Here is a 17,396-nt window from a genome sequence, read left to right as displayed (position 1 = left end):
AGCATTTGCTGAGGATTATGTCATTATTGGATGGACTGCAGATCCTTAAGGTGTCTGAGAAACAACAAAGCCGAAGAAGAGCCAGCTGGACGAGCTTCAGAGAACAAATGAGGCTGGGGAAGACACATTCTTCCACCCGGTGTCGGCCATCTGTCCCTCATACCTTTGCATCCACATTCTGGCACCACACTGATCATGAATTACAAGTTTCAACTTCTGCTTCGTGTTATGCAGCCAGTGTATTAAAACCTCGGCATTTTTTACTTGCCGTCGTTGGGCTATTCGTGCTAAAAAAGTGACAGCTTTTAAATAAGGTGAAAAGCAAATGGTGAAGCAAAAATAAAAAAAAATCCACCGCGATCTTAAGTTTGAAAAAAAAACAACTAAATATGAAACTGTCTGCAAAGATGAAAATGATTAGATTATTAGTGTGTGCTGGTTTATGTTGATGGTGCCGGCTGACCAACCCACTGGATTACATTTCCCCGAAAGAGACGCCTCAGGATTATTTCCTGTTAGGCTGCATCCTTTTTTATTAGCAGCAAACGTCTTCATCTTTGATAACAGATGCTCCGCAGACATGAAAGCCAGCATATCAATAATAGTGTTGTTACCTCGGCCCGATCAATAGTAAATACAGGACCACCTGAGAGTGTATGAATTATGGATTGTCCAGCAGAGAGAAAACTTCATCTGAGTATTGATCTGCCTCTCGGCTTTTATTAGGCCAGAACCTGAAAACACATTCAGCGCGTTTCACGGCTGAGATTGTTCATTTGTAGAAAAGCGAGAACGGAGTCGAGATGCATCGGAGGAAAATCTGTTTTCTGGAATGAATCTTCTGGTAATACTGCAGCCCAACTGGAAATAGTGAAAATGACGTTAGGTCAAGACGCGTGCCACACAGACCTATCACGGCAATTATCGGGCAGACTTTATTTTCTCGGATGTACCTTTTCCACTTGTGTATTATTTTGCTTTTGGTTGTCATGATCCTGTGATGTTAGAGACAGGACGATGACTCCACCAAAGCAGCCAGTTTGGAAAACATCTCTGTGTGAAGGCAACCATGATGCTGCAATGCTTTTAGCACTACCCAAAAGGATAGACACTTGCAGGTGGAAAATAGTATATTTAACATAGTTGCCAGTCTTTGTCGGAGTCAGTGTTTCAGCAAAGTCAGCCTTAAGCTCTTCTGACCATGCTGTGCTCAAGAGTTAAATGCAAATGCCTGTTCTCTGTAAAAAAAAAAATTAAAATGGCCGCAGAACAGAACGTAGGCTGAAGTTGCATCTACACGAACCAAAACACTTTTGGAAGGATGAGACTAAAGTATGAATGGCTGGTGCATATCACCTCATACCAGCTGTGAAGCACGGTGGTGGAGGTCTCATGATTTTGGCCTGGTTTTGCAGCCACTGGAACTCGAGCACAAACTTTTCTGAACACCAGAGTATTCCAGAGTCAAACACGAGGCCATTTTTTTTTTTTTTAAAGCTGAAGCTCGGCCCAAACAAGCTTATTTACAGGACAATGACTCAGAACACAGCAGCAAATCTTCAACATAATGGCTAACAAAGATAAGAACTAAAGCGTTGAAATTGACCCATAAAAGTCCAGAGTTTTTGCATACAAGTTGTTTTTCCACGCTGCATCATGGAGTGACTGAATGGGCTCTTAAACCAGCTCCTGGTGTTAGTCAGTATTTTTACTCTTTTTGAAACCTTTCCTATTGCTTTTTTTTTACGGAACCGGGGGTTATTTGTGTCTATGAAATAGTAAATTACTAAAACCGAGGCCTAATAAGAAGTCCACGTTGGAGCAGCAGAACGGTTTGGAGCAAACTGTTTCTTGAAGGCGTCAAACATGGCTTCAAACACACCCTCTGGGGTTAGTGAGCTGTGGAGAGGCAGGTCCTGTCGCTCAGCAGCAGACCCATGCAGAGGCCCTAATGGCCCCGCAGCGCAGTGTGGTGGCAGCAAACCTGAGGTTGACAAATTAGCACTCAGCTGGTGGGAGGAACGGGCAGCGAAATGTTCCAATGGACTCACTGGGGAGTCGGGTTAAGGTCAGACTGCCTGATGTGGGTTCTTCAATGTGTTAAAACACTAAAATAAGTCCAGGCATGTTTGCTAACATCTACATGTCAGGTCAAGGATGAAATCTCTTTGACTCCAATCATTTTCCTTAAAATCAAAAGCTCAGTAATTTCCAATTATAATAATAAAAAAACAACAATTTCACTAAAATTATCCTACATTTGAATTTAAAATTCAATAAGAGAAACACTTTGAGATGAATTCACACAGAATCAATTATAAGTTTCCTCATATTAGCAAATAATTGAACAACCCGTTGCACAAAAAAATTTCATAGGATTCACTAAATACTAAAAATTTATGAATAGAGAACTGAAATGTCAAAGAAGGCTTTAGGCTAAATATGATCTTGCCATACTACTGGAGGACAGAAACGCTGGACATTTCAGATTTACTGGGCTTGGTAATGTAAGTGCTATCTCTAGAGAGGTTGTCCTTTGCCCATTTGGTAAATATAACCTTCACATCTATTTTTTATGTCTTTCGGTTTGTCCTTTGGTGCTCTACATATCACCTCTCTTTTCTTTTGATTCTCGCTTTAATAAACCTTTCCTTGCCATTTCTCTTTCCTTACATTTTATTTCCACTACTGCATGTTTAGCCAGGTTCGGTTTGGTCCTCCAAAACAAATTTTCAAACTTCAAATTTACAGACCACAATTTGCAGACTACAAATTTGCATGCCAAACTTTATAAATGCCACGCTTTATTGATGCATAATTGTGAAAATGTTGAAAACCATGACCATTATTTCTCTTCCACTTAACATTTACGCACTATGCAATTATAATTACGTAACATGATAAATAATTGCAAAGAAAGTTGGAAAGAATGAGGGAGGAAAAAAGAAAGGCAAAAACAAGGAGATGAGGCGTGCACAGCTTACTCCTCCTACAGCCCGTCAGATGGATGGCCGTGCTGCAGCGGTGGAAAGGTTTGAAAAATTGAACTAATTTAAATAATTAATCACCTCCATCTAAAAACTGCGCCCTCATAAGTCACAAAAGAGGCACAAATCCGGCACCATTCATTAGCGAGCATGATCCTGTTTGATTTTTAGCACTATCTCCTGTTTGATCCTTACACAGAAACATTACACACCTGTAATAAAGTTCTACTGAACAGCAAAAACTGTCTGGGTCTCAGAGCCTTTGATTAAAGTGGCTTTCAGATGCAGGTTATCACAGCATCCTCGCCTGCTCGTCTTTCCCGCATCTGCGCAGGAAATGAAACAGAAGCCTGGACCCCGGCTGGTCCCAGCCACCTATAATGCTGATCCTACAGAGATTATCTCACTCCTTATCTTTCAGTTCAACTCCTTTATGAGAAGAGACGAGAACGCCGCAGGGCAGATTTCCTGGCGAAGGAATACGGTAGGCTTTTGGTGTCGGAAAGTGAACCGAAAGCAGAAAAACCGGCTGACGGCAGAATGGACACCAGAAATGCTGCTTTCATCCCTTCATCGGAGTTAATATCAGAAATTCAATGCAACAACATATCTTTAACTTGAACTAAACAATAGACAGACAATTGTAAAACTCATTAAAATCTTATTTGTAAGTAAGTAAAATCAAACAGGGGCCATCGGGTGATTTCTATACCTCAGTCTGATCAGTGAGGTCACCCACAGGCATGGATAAGAACCTGCTTTGACTGGAACCTACGGTTCCTCCAACACAAGTTAAAGTGACCTGCAGAAAAGCAGCTGAAGTTAGTTAAAGTTCTCCTCTAAGGAGTGCTGGCTGAACTGTAGTGCCTTTTTAATTCCCTCAGTTTGTATATTGATATAAATCCAGTCGAGTGCCAGGTAAATATTAGCCGCCCAGTTCAAAGACAAAGGGTCAACAACAGCACTTAATAGATACTCTGTGGGGCGGCAAATTATAACTATTTAACTTGAGATTGATAGACAGACCCAATTAAGATGCAAAGAATACAAAAGGTAGTGTATGGTGTACATGAAGGGACAGGATGGAAGGTCAGCACAAGGGAGGAGTTCATATCCAGTGAAATAATGAAAAAAGGAAGAACCAATGAAGAGAGAAATGTTAGATGTACAGTGACACAGCTAACAGAAAGAGCTGAGAATAAGATGTTTGAATTGTGTTACATATTATCAGTTCATGATTAAGATTTTAAAGTTTAGCTGTTGTTTTTTGATTCAAACTAAACAAGTTTTCTGCTAAGTTTTATTTTTTTCTGCTAAGTTTTTATTTTTTGTCCACATGAGATTTGATCAACTCTCAGAATTTCAGATTTTTAATTTGCCTTATAATCAAACAGTAAGTGTGTAAGTTCAACACTAGCCTCGCTATAACGTTTTAAGATTCACCAGAAGCTAAGATAAATAAATGAATCAAATTCAATGTAAAGGAATTTTAGCTCAACCGTACGATGCTAAGTGTTTCTTATTTCATGTATTCTCTTGTACTGAACAAGTACTGAAACAATGGCCATCAGTTTAAAGATCAATAGACATCTTTAAATCGACGTCCATTCAATCCCATTTACACGTTTTTTGGACTTCAGGTGATTATATGTTCCTGTCTGTTTTTATAACCTTGCACATGCACACATCTAGTGTTTATGTATCATGTGCAGCTTCATAATGCCTTCTCAGAATCTGTGAAGCTTCTTCAAACTCAGGATCATCCACATTAGCTCCATGAGTGGTTAGACGGGAGAAAGTAGTAGAAAACTACGGTGGCCCTGAGGTGCAAAGCGCTACAACTTTAAGGAAAGCACCCCAACATTAATGAAAGCGCTACAACAATAAGGAAAGCACTACAACATTTAGGAAAGCGCTACAACAATAAGGAAAGCACTCCAACATTAACAAAAATATTACAACATTAACGAAAGCACTCCAACAATAACGAAAGCGCTGCAACATTTAGGAAAGCGCTACAACATTAACAAACCGGAAGAGGTACGTCCCAGTGGGAGACCTAAGAAATCGCTGATTGGACTACAGCTCGTTTTTACTTTTGAACTGAAAGTTATTCTGGCTTTACTGTGTTTTTTAAAACCATGAATGTTCTCGGTGATCCAAACCTTAAGATGCAGTCTAAAACGCCACTTAGTCTGTTTATAAGTTTCGCTTTTATTAATTATGCCTTTTTTTTTACTTCGTGCGCTGTGTTTCTGTACCTCAACGCTCTGGTCCGCTCCTCTCCCCTCCCTTCCCTCGGACCCAGGGGCTTTTATCAGCGGCAGCCTTATCACTACGTTTAATGTATCTCCACTCCTACCAAAATGTCCTAATTAAAATCAATAGGAGAGTCCGTAGCTGTGTTTCATGCTATTTTCTTTTTAACGACACAGAACCAGTGGCACTTCGGTGGGCGTGCTGCCTTGGCTTGAATTCAGGTGCGCAAAATTACGTTACATATAATTTAGGTGTGCACTTTTAAGGGTCATTTCAACAAGCTTGTAACATCAGGAGCTTCAGTTCAGACCCAATATTCATTCTCTTCCCTCTAAAGGAGCCCTATACAGTCTTTATTTATGCTTTTCCCCCACTGTTATCCCTCGCGCGCTGCGCACCAGGGTAAAATAGAGCAGCTGCGGATCATGCGTAAAGACGCAGCGTGAACGACGCAGCCATGTATGCTTTAAGGGTTACAGCTTAGGGGAAAATGTTGGACCTTTTAGGCTTGATCAAACTCCGCCTCATTCACAGATGTGACCAACATGGATAGATTAATGATAAGCTGTAGTTTCATTATCAACTACGATAACATACAATCTGCTTCTGGGGGGGTGGGCGTCTTTACGCATGATCCGCAGCTGCTCTATTTTACCCTGGTGCGCTGCGCGCCGAGGGGAGGGAGGGGAGAGGAGCAGACCAGAGCGTTGAGGTACAGAAACACAGCGCACGTAGTTAAAAAAAAAGCATAATTAATAAAAGCGAAACTTATAAACAGACTAAGTGGCGTTTTAGACTGCATCTTACGGTTTGGATCACCGAGAACATTCATGGTTTTAAAAAACACAGTAAAGTCAGAATAACTTTCGGTTCAAAAGTAAAAACGAGCTGTAGTCCAATCAGCGATTTCTTAGGTCTCCCACTGGGACGTACCTCTTCCGGTTTGTTAATGTTGCAGCGCTTTCCTAAATGTTGCAGCGCTTTCCTAAATGTTGTAGCGCTTTCGTTATTGTTGGAGTGCTTTCGTTAATGTTGAAGTGCTTTTGTTAATTTTGACGTGATTTTGTCAATGTTGTAATATTTTTGTTAATGTTGGAGTGCTTTCCTTAAAGTTGGAGTGCTTTTCTTATTGTTGTAGCGCTTTCATTAATGTTGGAGTGCTTTCCTTAAAGTTGTAGCGCTTTGCACCTCAGGGCCACCGTAGAAAACAGATGAGTAAAAGTCAAAAGAAGAGAATTTAGTTGAGCAAATGTTGAGTCAAGAGAGAAAGGGAATAAAGTTCACATAAATAGATTGAATGAAAGGAGGAGGGATGGCAGGACATGACCAGTGAGAAGGATAAATTAACGAGAGCTGGACCGAAGGAGGGAGATGAAGGGCACGCTGAGCTGTGAAGGAATAAATCTCATTTCATTGTGGCTTTGTGGTCATTGAACTGATGAAACTAGATAAGGGGGATGATTTAAAGAGGCATGACCTCTGGGGCCTGGGGGCCCTTGACTTACAAGAAGATTCACACTGACATCTTTATGTTGTTCTCAGTGAATGAGTCCAACTGGAGTGGACATGGAGGCCAAAGGCTTTGAAAGGGAAGCAAGAGGAACAATGACGAACTGTAGAAGAAGAATCCCTGCCAGAAATGACTTTAATGCTGTGGTTCAAGTGTTGCAGAGGTTATTGAGTAAAGAGTCCACATGTGAAGACTTGTTCTTGTCAGTGGATCCGTTTTGGTATTTGTGTTCTTATTATCTGAAGATTGCCTAAGTTCTGGAAGAATCAAAACAGACAGCTGTCCGCCTTTGTTCCAAGGCTGGACTGGACATACATCAGAGTTGAATTATCTTTGCATGAATCTGTCCTGAATTGTTCTGTATTTACGGTTATCCATGTATTAGTGTGGATATTTGCCCTGGTTTCTTTATTTTTAATATTTTAGTCTGATTGTTCTTGTGCTCTCTCACAGCTGCTCCACACTCACTAAATCATTCCCACCTGTTTCCACTCCGGTTCTCTCTCCTCCCAGTATACAGGCTTTCTCTTTCATTCAATCCTGCCTGCATTGGATCGCTGTTTTCTGCTCTCCTGGGATCAGTTTGGGAGTTCTCATTAAAATCTGTTGAGTTACGATTCCCGCCAGCATGTGAGTTTAGCACACCAATGATTTGGGACAACGTTAAGATGTGTTTCCAACACAAGCTTCGATTCATTTCGAAATTCCTTTGAAAGCTTTCCCAGCAACTTTCTCTGAAGGGTGAACTGCTTTTATTTTAGATAATTAGATGACAAGCAAGATTATTAGTTATGTGGCATGTAGAGCACTGATAAATGGAGTGACAAGCAATAATGACATGATTTTAATGAAATAAAAATTACATCAACATCATTATTATAAATTGTAATTCGCAGTGGAATCTGCAGGGAAGATTTCTGGATCTTTGGTAAGTATGTCCTAACTAAAAAGGATCAGTGCAAGGGAGCATTAAGCCTGTAGTCAAGTACTTACCACCTAAAGCTTGCTTCATTACAAAATCCATGGTTCCCGCAGCTGGGTAGAGTCGTTTTAACCACCAAACCTGAAGGTGTCTCGTTACGATCGTCCTCACTTTCCTCTTCCTCTGTTGTAACGTCAAACAACTCTCTGCAACATGGAAAAACAAAGAACATCACGAACAAACATAACTTTAATATACATACATTACATAAGCTATAAATGCTGCATCCTCGCTCCTGTGAGGAAACTCTAAAATGATCACTAATAATGTCTCATTGCTCCCAAAGTCACTGAGTATCAGACAGATAATGAGATCTTTATTACACTCATTGCCTTTGTGGCAGGAATCCCATTCTGGGAAGAGTGTGGATCAATACTGAGGCCTCTGTCTGTACTTGAATTCAAACAGACCAGTCATCACCACCTGCCAAATCTAAAAGAAAAAAAAAAAGATCATGGAAAATTGATACTTTGATCACTCTCTATTCATCTGAACCACTCAGCTCGTAGATGGAAACCAGAGCATATGCAGCTAAAGTGTACATAAACACATTAAAAAATTAAAAAATAAATCTTTTGGACAGAAAAATTCTCCAATAGCTCATCAGTATACAGTCATATTCAATAAATTAAAATATACATTTCTAAAAGGCTTTTTTGCCAGATAAAAAGTACAATTTGTAAGAAAAAAAACACCTTTGAGCCAGTATTAAACATACTTTTTATTAAGCGCTGATGGTCTTACGCAATATTCTAATTTTAAATGCTGTGTTTCTATTAGCTGGAGGTGGGAGAAGAAATTTATGATTAACAGAAATAAAGGCTTCAAACATCAGCAGTTTGTGTTAATCTATATATTGTGTTTCCCTTAGTAAGCTGAGTTACTGAAATTAATTAACGTTTCCGTAATATTCACATGCATTGATTATGACTGTACGTATTTTTTATTATATTTGGCCATCTTAGAAGTTTGTGGAAGTGTTTTCTAAAGAAAGCTTTTCTCCAGGCCAATTCATATCAGCTCTTTTTTATTCTCTGCATTTCATATTTTAGTGTTGTTTAAAATGATCATTTATTTGAAGCTGCACTCTTAACCAAAACACAGAAGTCACCTAATTAGAAAAAGAGTACCACAGTGTGCAACTTAATCTTAATCCAGTTATTCTGGGTAGAACTCAGAGGTGAGTTGGTAAAATCAAATGCACATAAGGCATCCTCCTGAAGTCCATGATCATCTCCACAGTTTAGAGTGTGTTGAGCTCCAGTTTGTTCTGGAAGCTCCAGAGAGAAAGCTGATCAACCTCCCACCTGTAGGCCAACTCGTCACCAGGATGAGGCCAGTGACCACTGTGTCGTCAGCAAACTTCAGGAGTTTGACAGATGGATCTCCTGAGGTGCAGTCATTGGTGCAGAGGGAGAAGAGCTGTCAGTGCTAACAGTCTGGGTGCTGGATGTGAAGTTACCCAGCCAAACCTGCTGACTACTGCTCATCCAGCAAAGTGACCTGGGTGAGTTTGGTACTGAGGATGTCTGGGATGATGGTGTTTTTAAATGCTGATGTGAAGTAAACAAACAGGATCCTTCCATATCCCCCTGGAGCATCAAGGTGTTGGTAGAGGAAGTGCAATCCCAGGTTAACTCCATCATTCACTGACCTGTTTGCCCTGTAGGCGAACTGCAGATGGTCCATCAAGGGTCCTGGAATCTCCTTCACATGTGTTAACAAAAGAGTTTGCTTTAGTGTATGGCACAACTGCAAACCCACTTGAACTGACAGACCAAGGGAAATAGGTCATTATTCAGAAAAGCAGCCAAGAGGCTCCTGGTAACTTCCTAGCCTACCACCCAGCCATGTGTTATAATGGTCCAGTCCACTAAAGACCTACTGTAAATCCAATTAAGAATCTGAGCCGGGATTTGAAAATGTATGTTCGCAGATGTTCTCCATTCAATCTGGCTGAGCTAGAGCTATGTTGCAAAGAAGAATGCACAAAACTTATTACAATCTTTAGGCGTTTGAGGTTTTAGAATTTCTGTTATTTCCTGTTTGTTTTTCCAGTTGCTGCCATTTTAGTGCATTCATTGTTGGTTACATTCTTGATTTTTTTTTCTTGTTCATTAGGTATTATATTCTGTTCCTCCATGTCTGCCTGTTAATTATTCTCTTTCTCCCTCATTCTTCTCAGCTGTTGCCCATTCCTCCAGATGATATCACCTGTGATCTGTGTTACTTTTCTGTATTTAAACTCCCTGGTTTCTTTATTCGTTGCTGGTTTCTTCCATAAACGTTTGCCTCCTACCACTCTGTTTGATTTGATGCTCCGTGTCTCTGTTCCTGTCTCTATGCCAGGTATTTCTTTTTGCAATGTTAGTAATAAGTAATAGTAATGACTTTTATGCCCTTCTCCTCTGTGATGATCATTTTGAAGTGTTTGTGCATTAAACTCTCTTTTTGTGCTCTACATTTTGTGCTCTTGTCCTCCCTAAATCAAAACACAGCAAAGATATAAATATCTAGATTTTTTAAACTACCATGTAAATTGCAGGAAAAGTTAATTTGAGCCAATAAAAAAAGATGGACACCACATGTTTCCCTGTTTGTACTTAAAACTGTACCACAAACGGGAATACATTTTAAATGAATAATACAGGAAAAGTTAGCTCACAATTAGTAGTATTTTTCACATTGCTTTTAATCCATTTGAGTGTGGCATTAGAGTAATTACAGCCTAAATGTGTCAACCCTACAGTCACTCAATGTTGCCCATTAAATATTGGATTAGCTCCACCAATGTCAACCGGGAAGAAATCCTCCAACTTTATTGCACCTGGTGAACCAGAACAGCATTCTATTCTAAATTAGATCTCCTGTTTTCCCTTCGGCGGCTGCCCATTGTCATTATGCTGCGCCAATATTTGCCAGAGCTGAATGGAATGGGACTTAAATGATATGGGACAGCAGATCGGGCCGCTTATTCTGGGAGGTAACAGGGGAGATGTGGCAGAGCGGGACGGCAATCCATTTTTAACTGTGACTAACGCTCCAGGGCTAGAAGCGCCTGATTTCAATTGGCATGAACATGTACCTGCTGTCTGGACAGAACCGAGAATGTCAGTACTGCAAATGCACACCCGTACCACATAAGGCGTATTGCTCAATATGAGAGAAGGTCATGTGAAAAGAAAGCTGTGAGAATTTTTACTGAAACATGGACCTAACAGATGTGTGTGCAGAATCTGAGTGAAGTCAGAGAGAAAATATTAATTATAAATTAATCATCTGTGCTTAGATGGAAGGTGTCTACATAGGTGGAAATCAAACAAGGGGTCAGGGAGGACCAAGTCACTGATGTAGGAGACGACATTGCGATTATATACCAGACACCAGAGGTAATATTCTTTTATATAGAGGCTGTGTTCCTGCTAAGGCAGCTGCTGATCTCCTGGACGATCAGAGCTTGCTAAAACAAAGTGGTATTGTATGACAAATGGTCTCTACTCAGGTACACTCTCTAGTTCATTATGGAGTATCCGAAGTTATTTTATTGATGTATGGCTTTGATCTAACCAGATTGGTCCACTTGAGTTCAAAGACCTATTTTTCAAGGGAAACCTGGCCCACACGAGAGTTTGTGGTTCATCCAGGGGTCCTGGGTCTCGTTCCAGTGAGACATGCCTGTAAAAACCTGACAGAGGCATCCAGTGGATATTCTGATCAGATGCTTCAACCAGCTTAACTGATTCATTTTCATGTGGAGGAGCAACACCTTTACTCTAAGCTCTGCCCAGATGACTAAGTTTCTCACTCTCTTTCTAAGGCCAAGCCCAGCCACCCTACCGAGGAAGATCCTTTCAGCTGCTTGTATCTTAGATCTCCTTCATACCATTATCATCAATATCCTAGTGACCATAGTTAGACAGACAGGCAAATTAAGAGCTTTGCTTTTCAGGCCCAGCACTTTGTTTGCCATGACAGATCAGAACAGCATAAACTTCACGGCCCACAACATCCTAATTCATCCAGCACCAGCTCCATCCTACTATTACTCATCAACAAGACTTCAAGATACTTCAGTTTCTCCAACTGAGGCAAAGACTTGTCTAGAAATTAATAATTAGTGACCAACAACCAGCGTTTATATCCCTTGGCTAACCATTAGCATGTTGATAGTAACTACTGACATCTCAAATCTGATCGGGTGGATGCATTATGCTAAGTAGTACATGCAATCTGGCAGTGTTCATTCCAAGACTGAATATTATATAGTCTATATATGAAACCTACTGTATATGCATAGAATATAAAGAGGGCTTTTTACTGACGCATATTCAACAGCTTTACTGAGCTTTCTATGTTGCTTTCAAACAACCGATTCGTACTGTTTGCTTAGCACATAGCAGTGAAATTAGAAATTAGACTGTTATGCAAATGAGCGTGATGGTCTAATTGTAGAGTAATTTGGACAACTTTTAGAATGGCGATCCGTTATGCGCTTGCGAGAACCCTGTCCTTACTAGCTGAGTGGCTCGGGCTCAGCCCATGTCGGTTCAGAATCCGACTTACTGTGGATAATGTCTCTCCCGCTCCTGCTTTGCCGAACATCTGTTCTTTTTGTTCTGGGGTTTATTCAAAAATGTTACACTAAATCAGTCTGATAGTTGGGCATTAACTGGAAAAGTTTGGTCTGATTTAACATCACATGATAAAATAAGAGAGCAATGTGTCTTTTTTGCAGCATATGTAAATATCGGGTTCCAGCACTATATGTTATAGAACTTCTTGCGCATTTCATGTACATTCAATTATCAGATTCACCATGTCACAATTGATACATTACTGTAAGAAAAGATAAAATAATAATTAAAAAAGATTTCCTTGTGGTTCTTTAAGATTTTGTGTGTTTCAGCAGAGACGTCTGGTGTTTTCTTCTGCGCCTTCCGATCAGCTTCAAATTGGGTGAAGGATTTTTAAGCTTTTATCTTCTCTGCATTAATGCGTATGGTCTGTGTGGTGATTGTGGTCTGGCAAAAGATCAGTTCTCTTATCTTTACAGAGACAGACTCCAGGACTCAATAATAGAATAAAAGGAAAGATGTGGCTGTTTGACAACAGCATCAGCAAGGGAAGGGTACTGTTCTTGACCTTGACATCATTCTGGATTATCTTGGATCTCAATGACTGTTACTCATGTAGCCGAAATATTGAAATTAAATATTCCTGGCTGTGGTAAACCTGCAACATTTCAGCTGTCTCAGACAACACAAAGCAGAAAGAAATATTTCAAATAAAAAAACAAGCTACTGTAGATAACAATAATTATGGTAAACAACACAATCTCTACTTTTCTTTAAAAAAAAAACGCCAAAACCCCTTCACATGAGAAACACAGGAACAATTCATCTGAGTTTCCAGATGAAACGTTTCTAGCTGCCTCCAGCAAGACTCCTCCGACTCGGGAGAACTGAAACTGTGGGTCGTTTTGTAAGAGCTTTATCAGTGGGCGGATAGCCTGGACCGGAAGTTGGAGAAGCTCTCCAGCATACTGAACTTTTCGCTTCTGGTGATAGTGAAAGAGCATTGAAATCTTACATAACCCTGTCTTTTCACTGAGAGCCAAATATACTATTCAATCAGCGATGACAGTGCCTGAGGGTAAGCCTCCCTTGCCTCATCTTCATAAACCATTTCCCTCCATCACTCTTTGGTCTTCTTAATTTTCTTTATCATTATTTTATAATCCAGGCGCTGGCAGCAGTGTGTGACGTGGGATAATGTTATCAGGGCCAGGCAGCGTGGCTCACTGATCCAAACCCCTTAATTGGAAGTTGTTTCAGAGTTTACAGACCGAAGACTTGGATGGGGACGGCAGCAGCGAGCTGAACAAGAGGTGATGAGAGAAGACAAAGAGGGAAGAAACAAAAACAATATATTTTATTTACTAGCTTTAAAATCAGAGCACTATAGAATGTTCACTTGATCTTTAGTGCAGTTGCTTTTCTATAATAATCAGGAGCAAAACTTTTGCTGTATTTCATTTTCACACAGAAACCTCCTTTAGGAGTTCTGGACATGTCTCATGGATTGAGACCCAGGACCCCCTGGACAAACCATATTGCCTCTTGCCCTATGAAACCATGTCTCAGCTGCAATCCAACGGACTCCATCTGAGTCAGCAAACTGAATATATGTTATACTAAATAACTTCTACAATGTGCTTTGTTCTCATAACAATCTACTATTGATAAAGAACTGTAAGAGTGTTTTGCATTTTGTCTTCAATCCGCTGTACTTTAATACCCAAAAATAAAATCCAATGCATATACTTGTTTTCAGAAATCCCCTCTTTAGTAAACAGTCCAGGTATGTGCAAATTAGATTCAGTACCAATAAAGCTGATCTGTGAAGGCCTCAGAGGTTTGTTAGACAATGTTAGTGAACAAACAGCACAGTGAAGACCAAGGAACAAAGGACACAGAGCAGGGAGAAGTATATTGGTTCCAAAATGTTATCCCAAGCTTTGGCCATCTCTCAGAGATCTGTTCAATCCATCATCTGGAAATGGAAAAAAAAGTATTGAATAAACAAACCTACCAAGACATGGAAGTCTACCTCAACTGACAGGCTAATCAACTAGACCTTAATCAAAGAAGCAGGAAATGGCCCCATGTTAATGTTGGAGGAGCTGCAGAGATTCACAGCTCAGGTGGATGAAGGCACTGACAGGTCAAATAATAGCTGTGCACTCTCTCACCTTGGCCCTATGGCATAGTGGCAAGAAGGAAAGCCATTCCAAGCTATGCAGTGGGCACAGAAAACTCATGAAAAGGGTGCTCTAATTTTTTTTCTTACCTTTTAGATATATATCTTAGTCTTAGAGTCTTTGCTTCAGTAGAAAAAATAAAGTCCAGATTAAAAGCCATTAGAAAACCTGTAGCATTAGCTCAAAACTAATGCTTTCCGTCCAGTTCATCAGTGCTTGAGTTATTTTACAAAGAAGGGCAAAAATGACAGTCTCTAGAAATGCAAAGCTGGCATAGACATACCACACTTCCAGCTGTAACTACAGAGAAAGTTGGTCCCAAAAAGTACTGAATGAGGGGGACTGCATACAAATGCACACAAGGGGTTTTCGGGATTTTATTTGGAAAAGTCATATTTGTAAAAATATAAATAAATAACAGCAAACAAATAGTGAAAAAGTTAGATGGAGTTAATACATTTGCAAGGTCATGTGACTGCAAGAGAACAGGAATGGCCTTGACAAAGGCAATTTTTACCCCTGCAGGATCCACATTTCTTTCCAAATATTAGCTTATGATACAGTCAGTCAATGTTTGTGCATAATCTAAAGTTTGTTTTTCATTCCTTTCATTCCACCTGATAAAATTCTTTATTACTTTGTTTGTATGACACTAACAATATCTCAGTTTACTGTGTATGTGTGTGTATCACCCACACATGATTAAAATGTAAACAAAACTGACAACCAGACCATGAAAGGGGGAGGCAAATATGAATAGAAAAGGTTAATTCCACATCCCCTCTCATTAAACAACTTTTCAAACAATATCAAAGAGAAGTTTCTTTTTTTGTCAACTTTATGCACTGATTAACAGAACATATACAGATATGATGAAGAAATGTGGCTCATGCAAAAAGGGTTTTTGTGGCTTTAACACATTTTCATTTAAAAGTTACTTGTTTCATTGACTATGACTGACAAACATACAATTTACAACACTGATGCTTCTTCCTCATAACGTCTGTAATTCTTCTTGACCTGCTTGACATGAATCTCTGGAGCGAGCATTAAGCTGTAACACGGTTGAGATTTGGGGAATTTCTAGACCAAATGTCTAAAGTTTTAATGAACAAGTTCTTTATCATGCTGAAAATCAACAGACGATCGCTAAATATTTCTGGGATTGCTGTTAGACATTGCCCTTGAAAGGCAAGCCAAGGCGAGGCGAATTTATTTGTATTGCACATTTCAGTACAAGGACAACGCAGAGTGCTTTACATAATTAAAATATAGGAAAATAAAACAAGAAGTCTTTCTATCTCCTCTGGGTGTAAAGAAACGTTTTGAAATTGGAAAGATATTTGGATCTCACCCTTTTTTTCACGGTAGTGTTCTCGAGTAGTGTTCTTGGGTCAATTGACTTGATCACTTGTCAATCAACCAACTGACCAAACAGCAACCAACCCATTACTTCTGACAACATTGTTGGGATTTTGCACTACCAATGCATTGCGTAAGAGGGATTTTGCTAAAAACATTGGTAAATATGGTTTAAAGTTGTCAGTAGGGAAATTGCAAAACACATAAAACACTAGTGTCAAGTATTACACTTTAATTTAACCACTAAACATACTAAGCCAATTCTGAACAAAAATTTTACGGTTGCTTGCAGTTCCCTTCATACAGATGAACATGCGATTACTTTTGTGTTCAGCTACTCGTGGGGTCAGCTGCATGCCTTTATCCATCTTTGGCAATTTTTTTGGACTCCTTTTAGTTTTTAGTAAAGGTATAAACTGTCTTCCACCCTCTGATCATTTGGTAAAACTCGTGTCTGAATGGCACTTTCCCCACCGACAATGTTTAACCATTTTTACCAATGTTTTCTTAACAAGATTCCACTAGACTTAGACAGACTTTATTATCATTCAACTGCACATTGTGTGAAATTTGACCACAATGTGTTGGTAATGCAAAATCCTGATATTGTTGTTAGAGGTAAAGGGTCTGCAGCTCTTGCAGGTAAGGGGCGTTTCACTTTGGGACAATTTGTGGTTGCTGATTGGTCAGCTGGTGACGAGCCTCCAGGATCGATTGACAGGTGGACTTGTATCAGATTGATGGAAAGAAGCATACTCCCATAGATTAGAAGGAGGAATCATGACAGTAACTGCACCTTGAGCTGTTAATCCTTGCGCTTCCTGCTGAATTTCCATATTTGCTGCACTTATTGCTCCAAAAAGTCCTTGCTGTGCATCCTTATGCATTGGTACCCAACCAGTCCCACTGTTGAGGAGCACTGGTGGAAACCCAATTCTTTCGTGCGCTCCTCAGTTGGAGGCTATTTGCATTTTTAAACATTCCTAGTTGATTAAAATCATCTCATTCATCCAAACTGTAGGTTGTGACCGCACGATAAACATTTGTATATCTGAAGTGAAACACTTGTGCCTGTTTTACAAAATAATCCACTTACGATGCAACAGTCACCAAAGATTGCAGACGAATGTTGCAGACGTTGGGGGATAAATTAATGATGACTCGCTAACGACGCGTCCCACTCTTAGATCTGCCAACCGGCGATCTCAGCACTCAATAACATTACTTATTCATATGACTTCCTAACGACAAATTATTCCATCAGCACAGGCTGGCAGGCAAAAAGGAGGCTGTTCCATTGACTTTGACTTCATTTTTTTTGCCTGTATTGAATGTTGACAGATTTTCTGCACCGCAAAGCTAATTTTAGCTTACATATTTCAGAGTTTAGTAAAACCTAACAAGGCATTCTTGAGGCTCTGCATTTATACAGCCACATCAAAGATGAACTATGATCCTTTCAACATCTATTTCTGTGCAGGATCTGATTGAATTTTTAATGCTGGCAGCCTATTTGATCTCCCTGGACTGATGTCG

At 39.8% G+C, this 17,396-nt stretch overlaps 1 protein-coding gene across 1 annotated transcript in view; it reads right to left on the bottom strand.

Moving 5' to 3' along the window:
- The window catches only part of LOC105918548 (complexin-2), a 50,332-nt gene that overhangs the window by 8,206 nt on the left and 24,730 nt on the right, over nucleotides 1-17,396 (bottom strand). Inside the window, exon 2 of the mRNA XM_012853662.3 lies at nucleotides 7,750-7,884. Coding sequence (XP_012709116.1) covers nucleotides 7,750-7,780 — 31 coding nt within the window. The 5' untranslated portion in view covers nucleotides 7,781-7,884. The remainder of the gene's footprint in view (nucleotides 1-7,749; nucleotides 7,885-17,396) is intronic.

This window comes from Fundulus heteroclitus, unplaced genomic scaffold (assembly GCF_011125445.2).
Source record: "Fundulus heteroclitus isolate FHET01 unplaced genomic scaffold, MU-UCD_Fhet_4.1 scaffold_51, whole genome shotgun sequence".
Classification (NCBI taxonomy): domain Eukaryota; kingdom Metazoa; phylum Chordata; class Actinopteri; order Cyprinodontiformes; family Fundulidae; genus Fundulus; species Fundulus heteroclitus.
The sequence above is the reverse complement of the archived record's forward strand: the minus strand, read 5'-3'. Positions and strand labels throughout refer to the sequence as shown.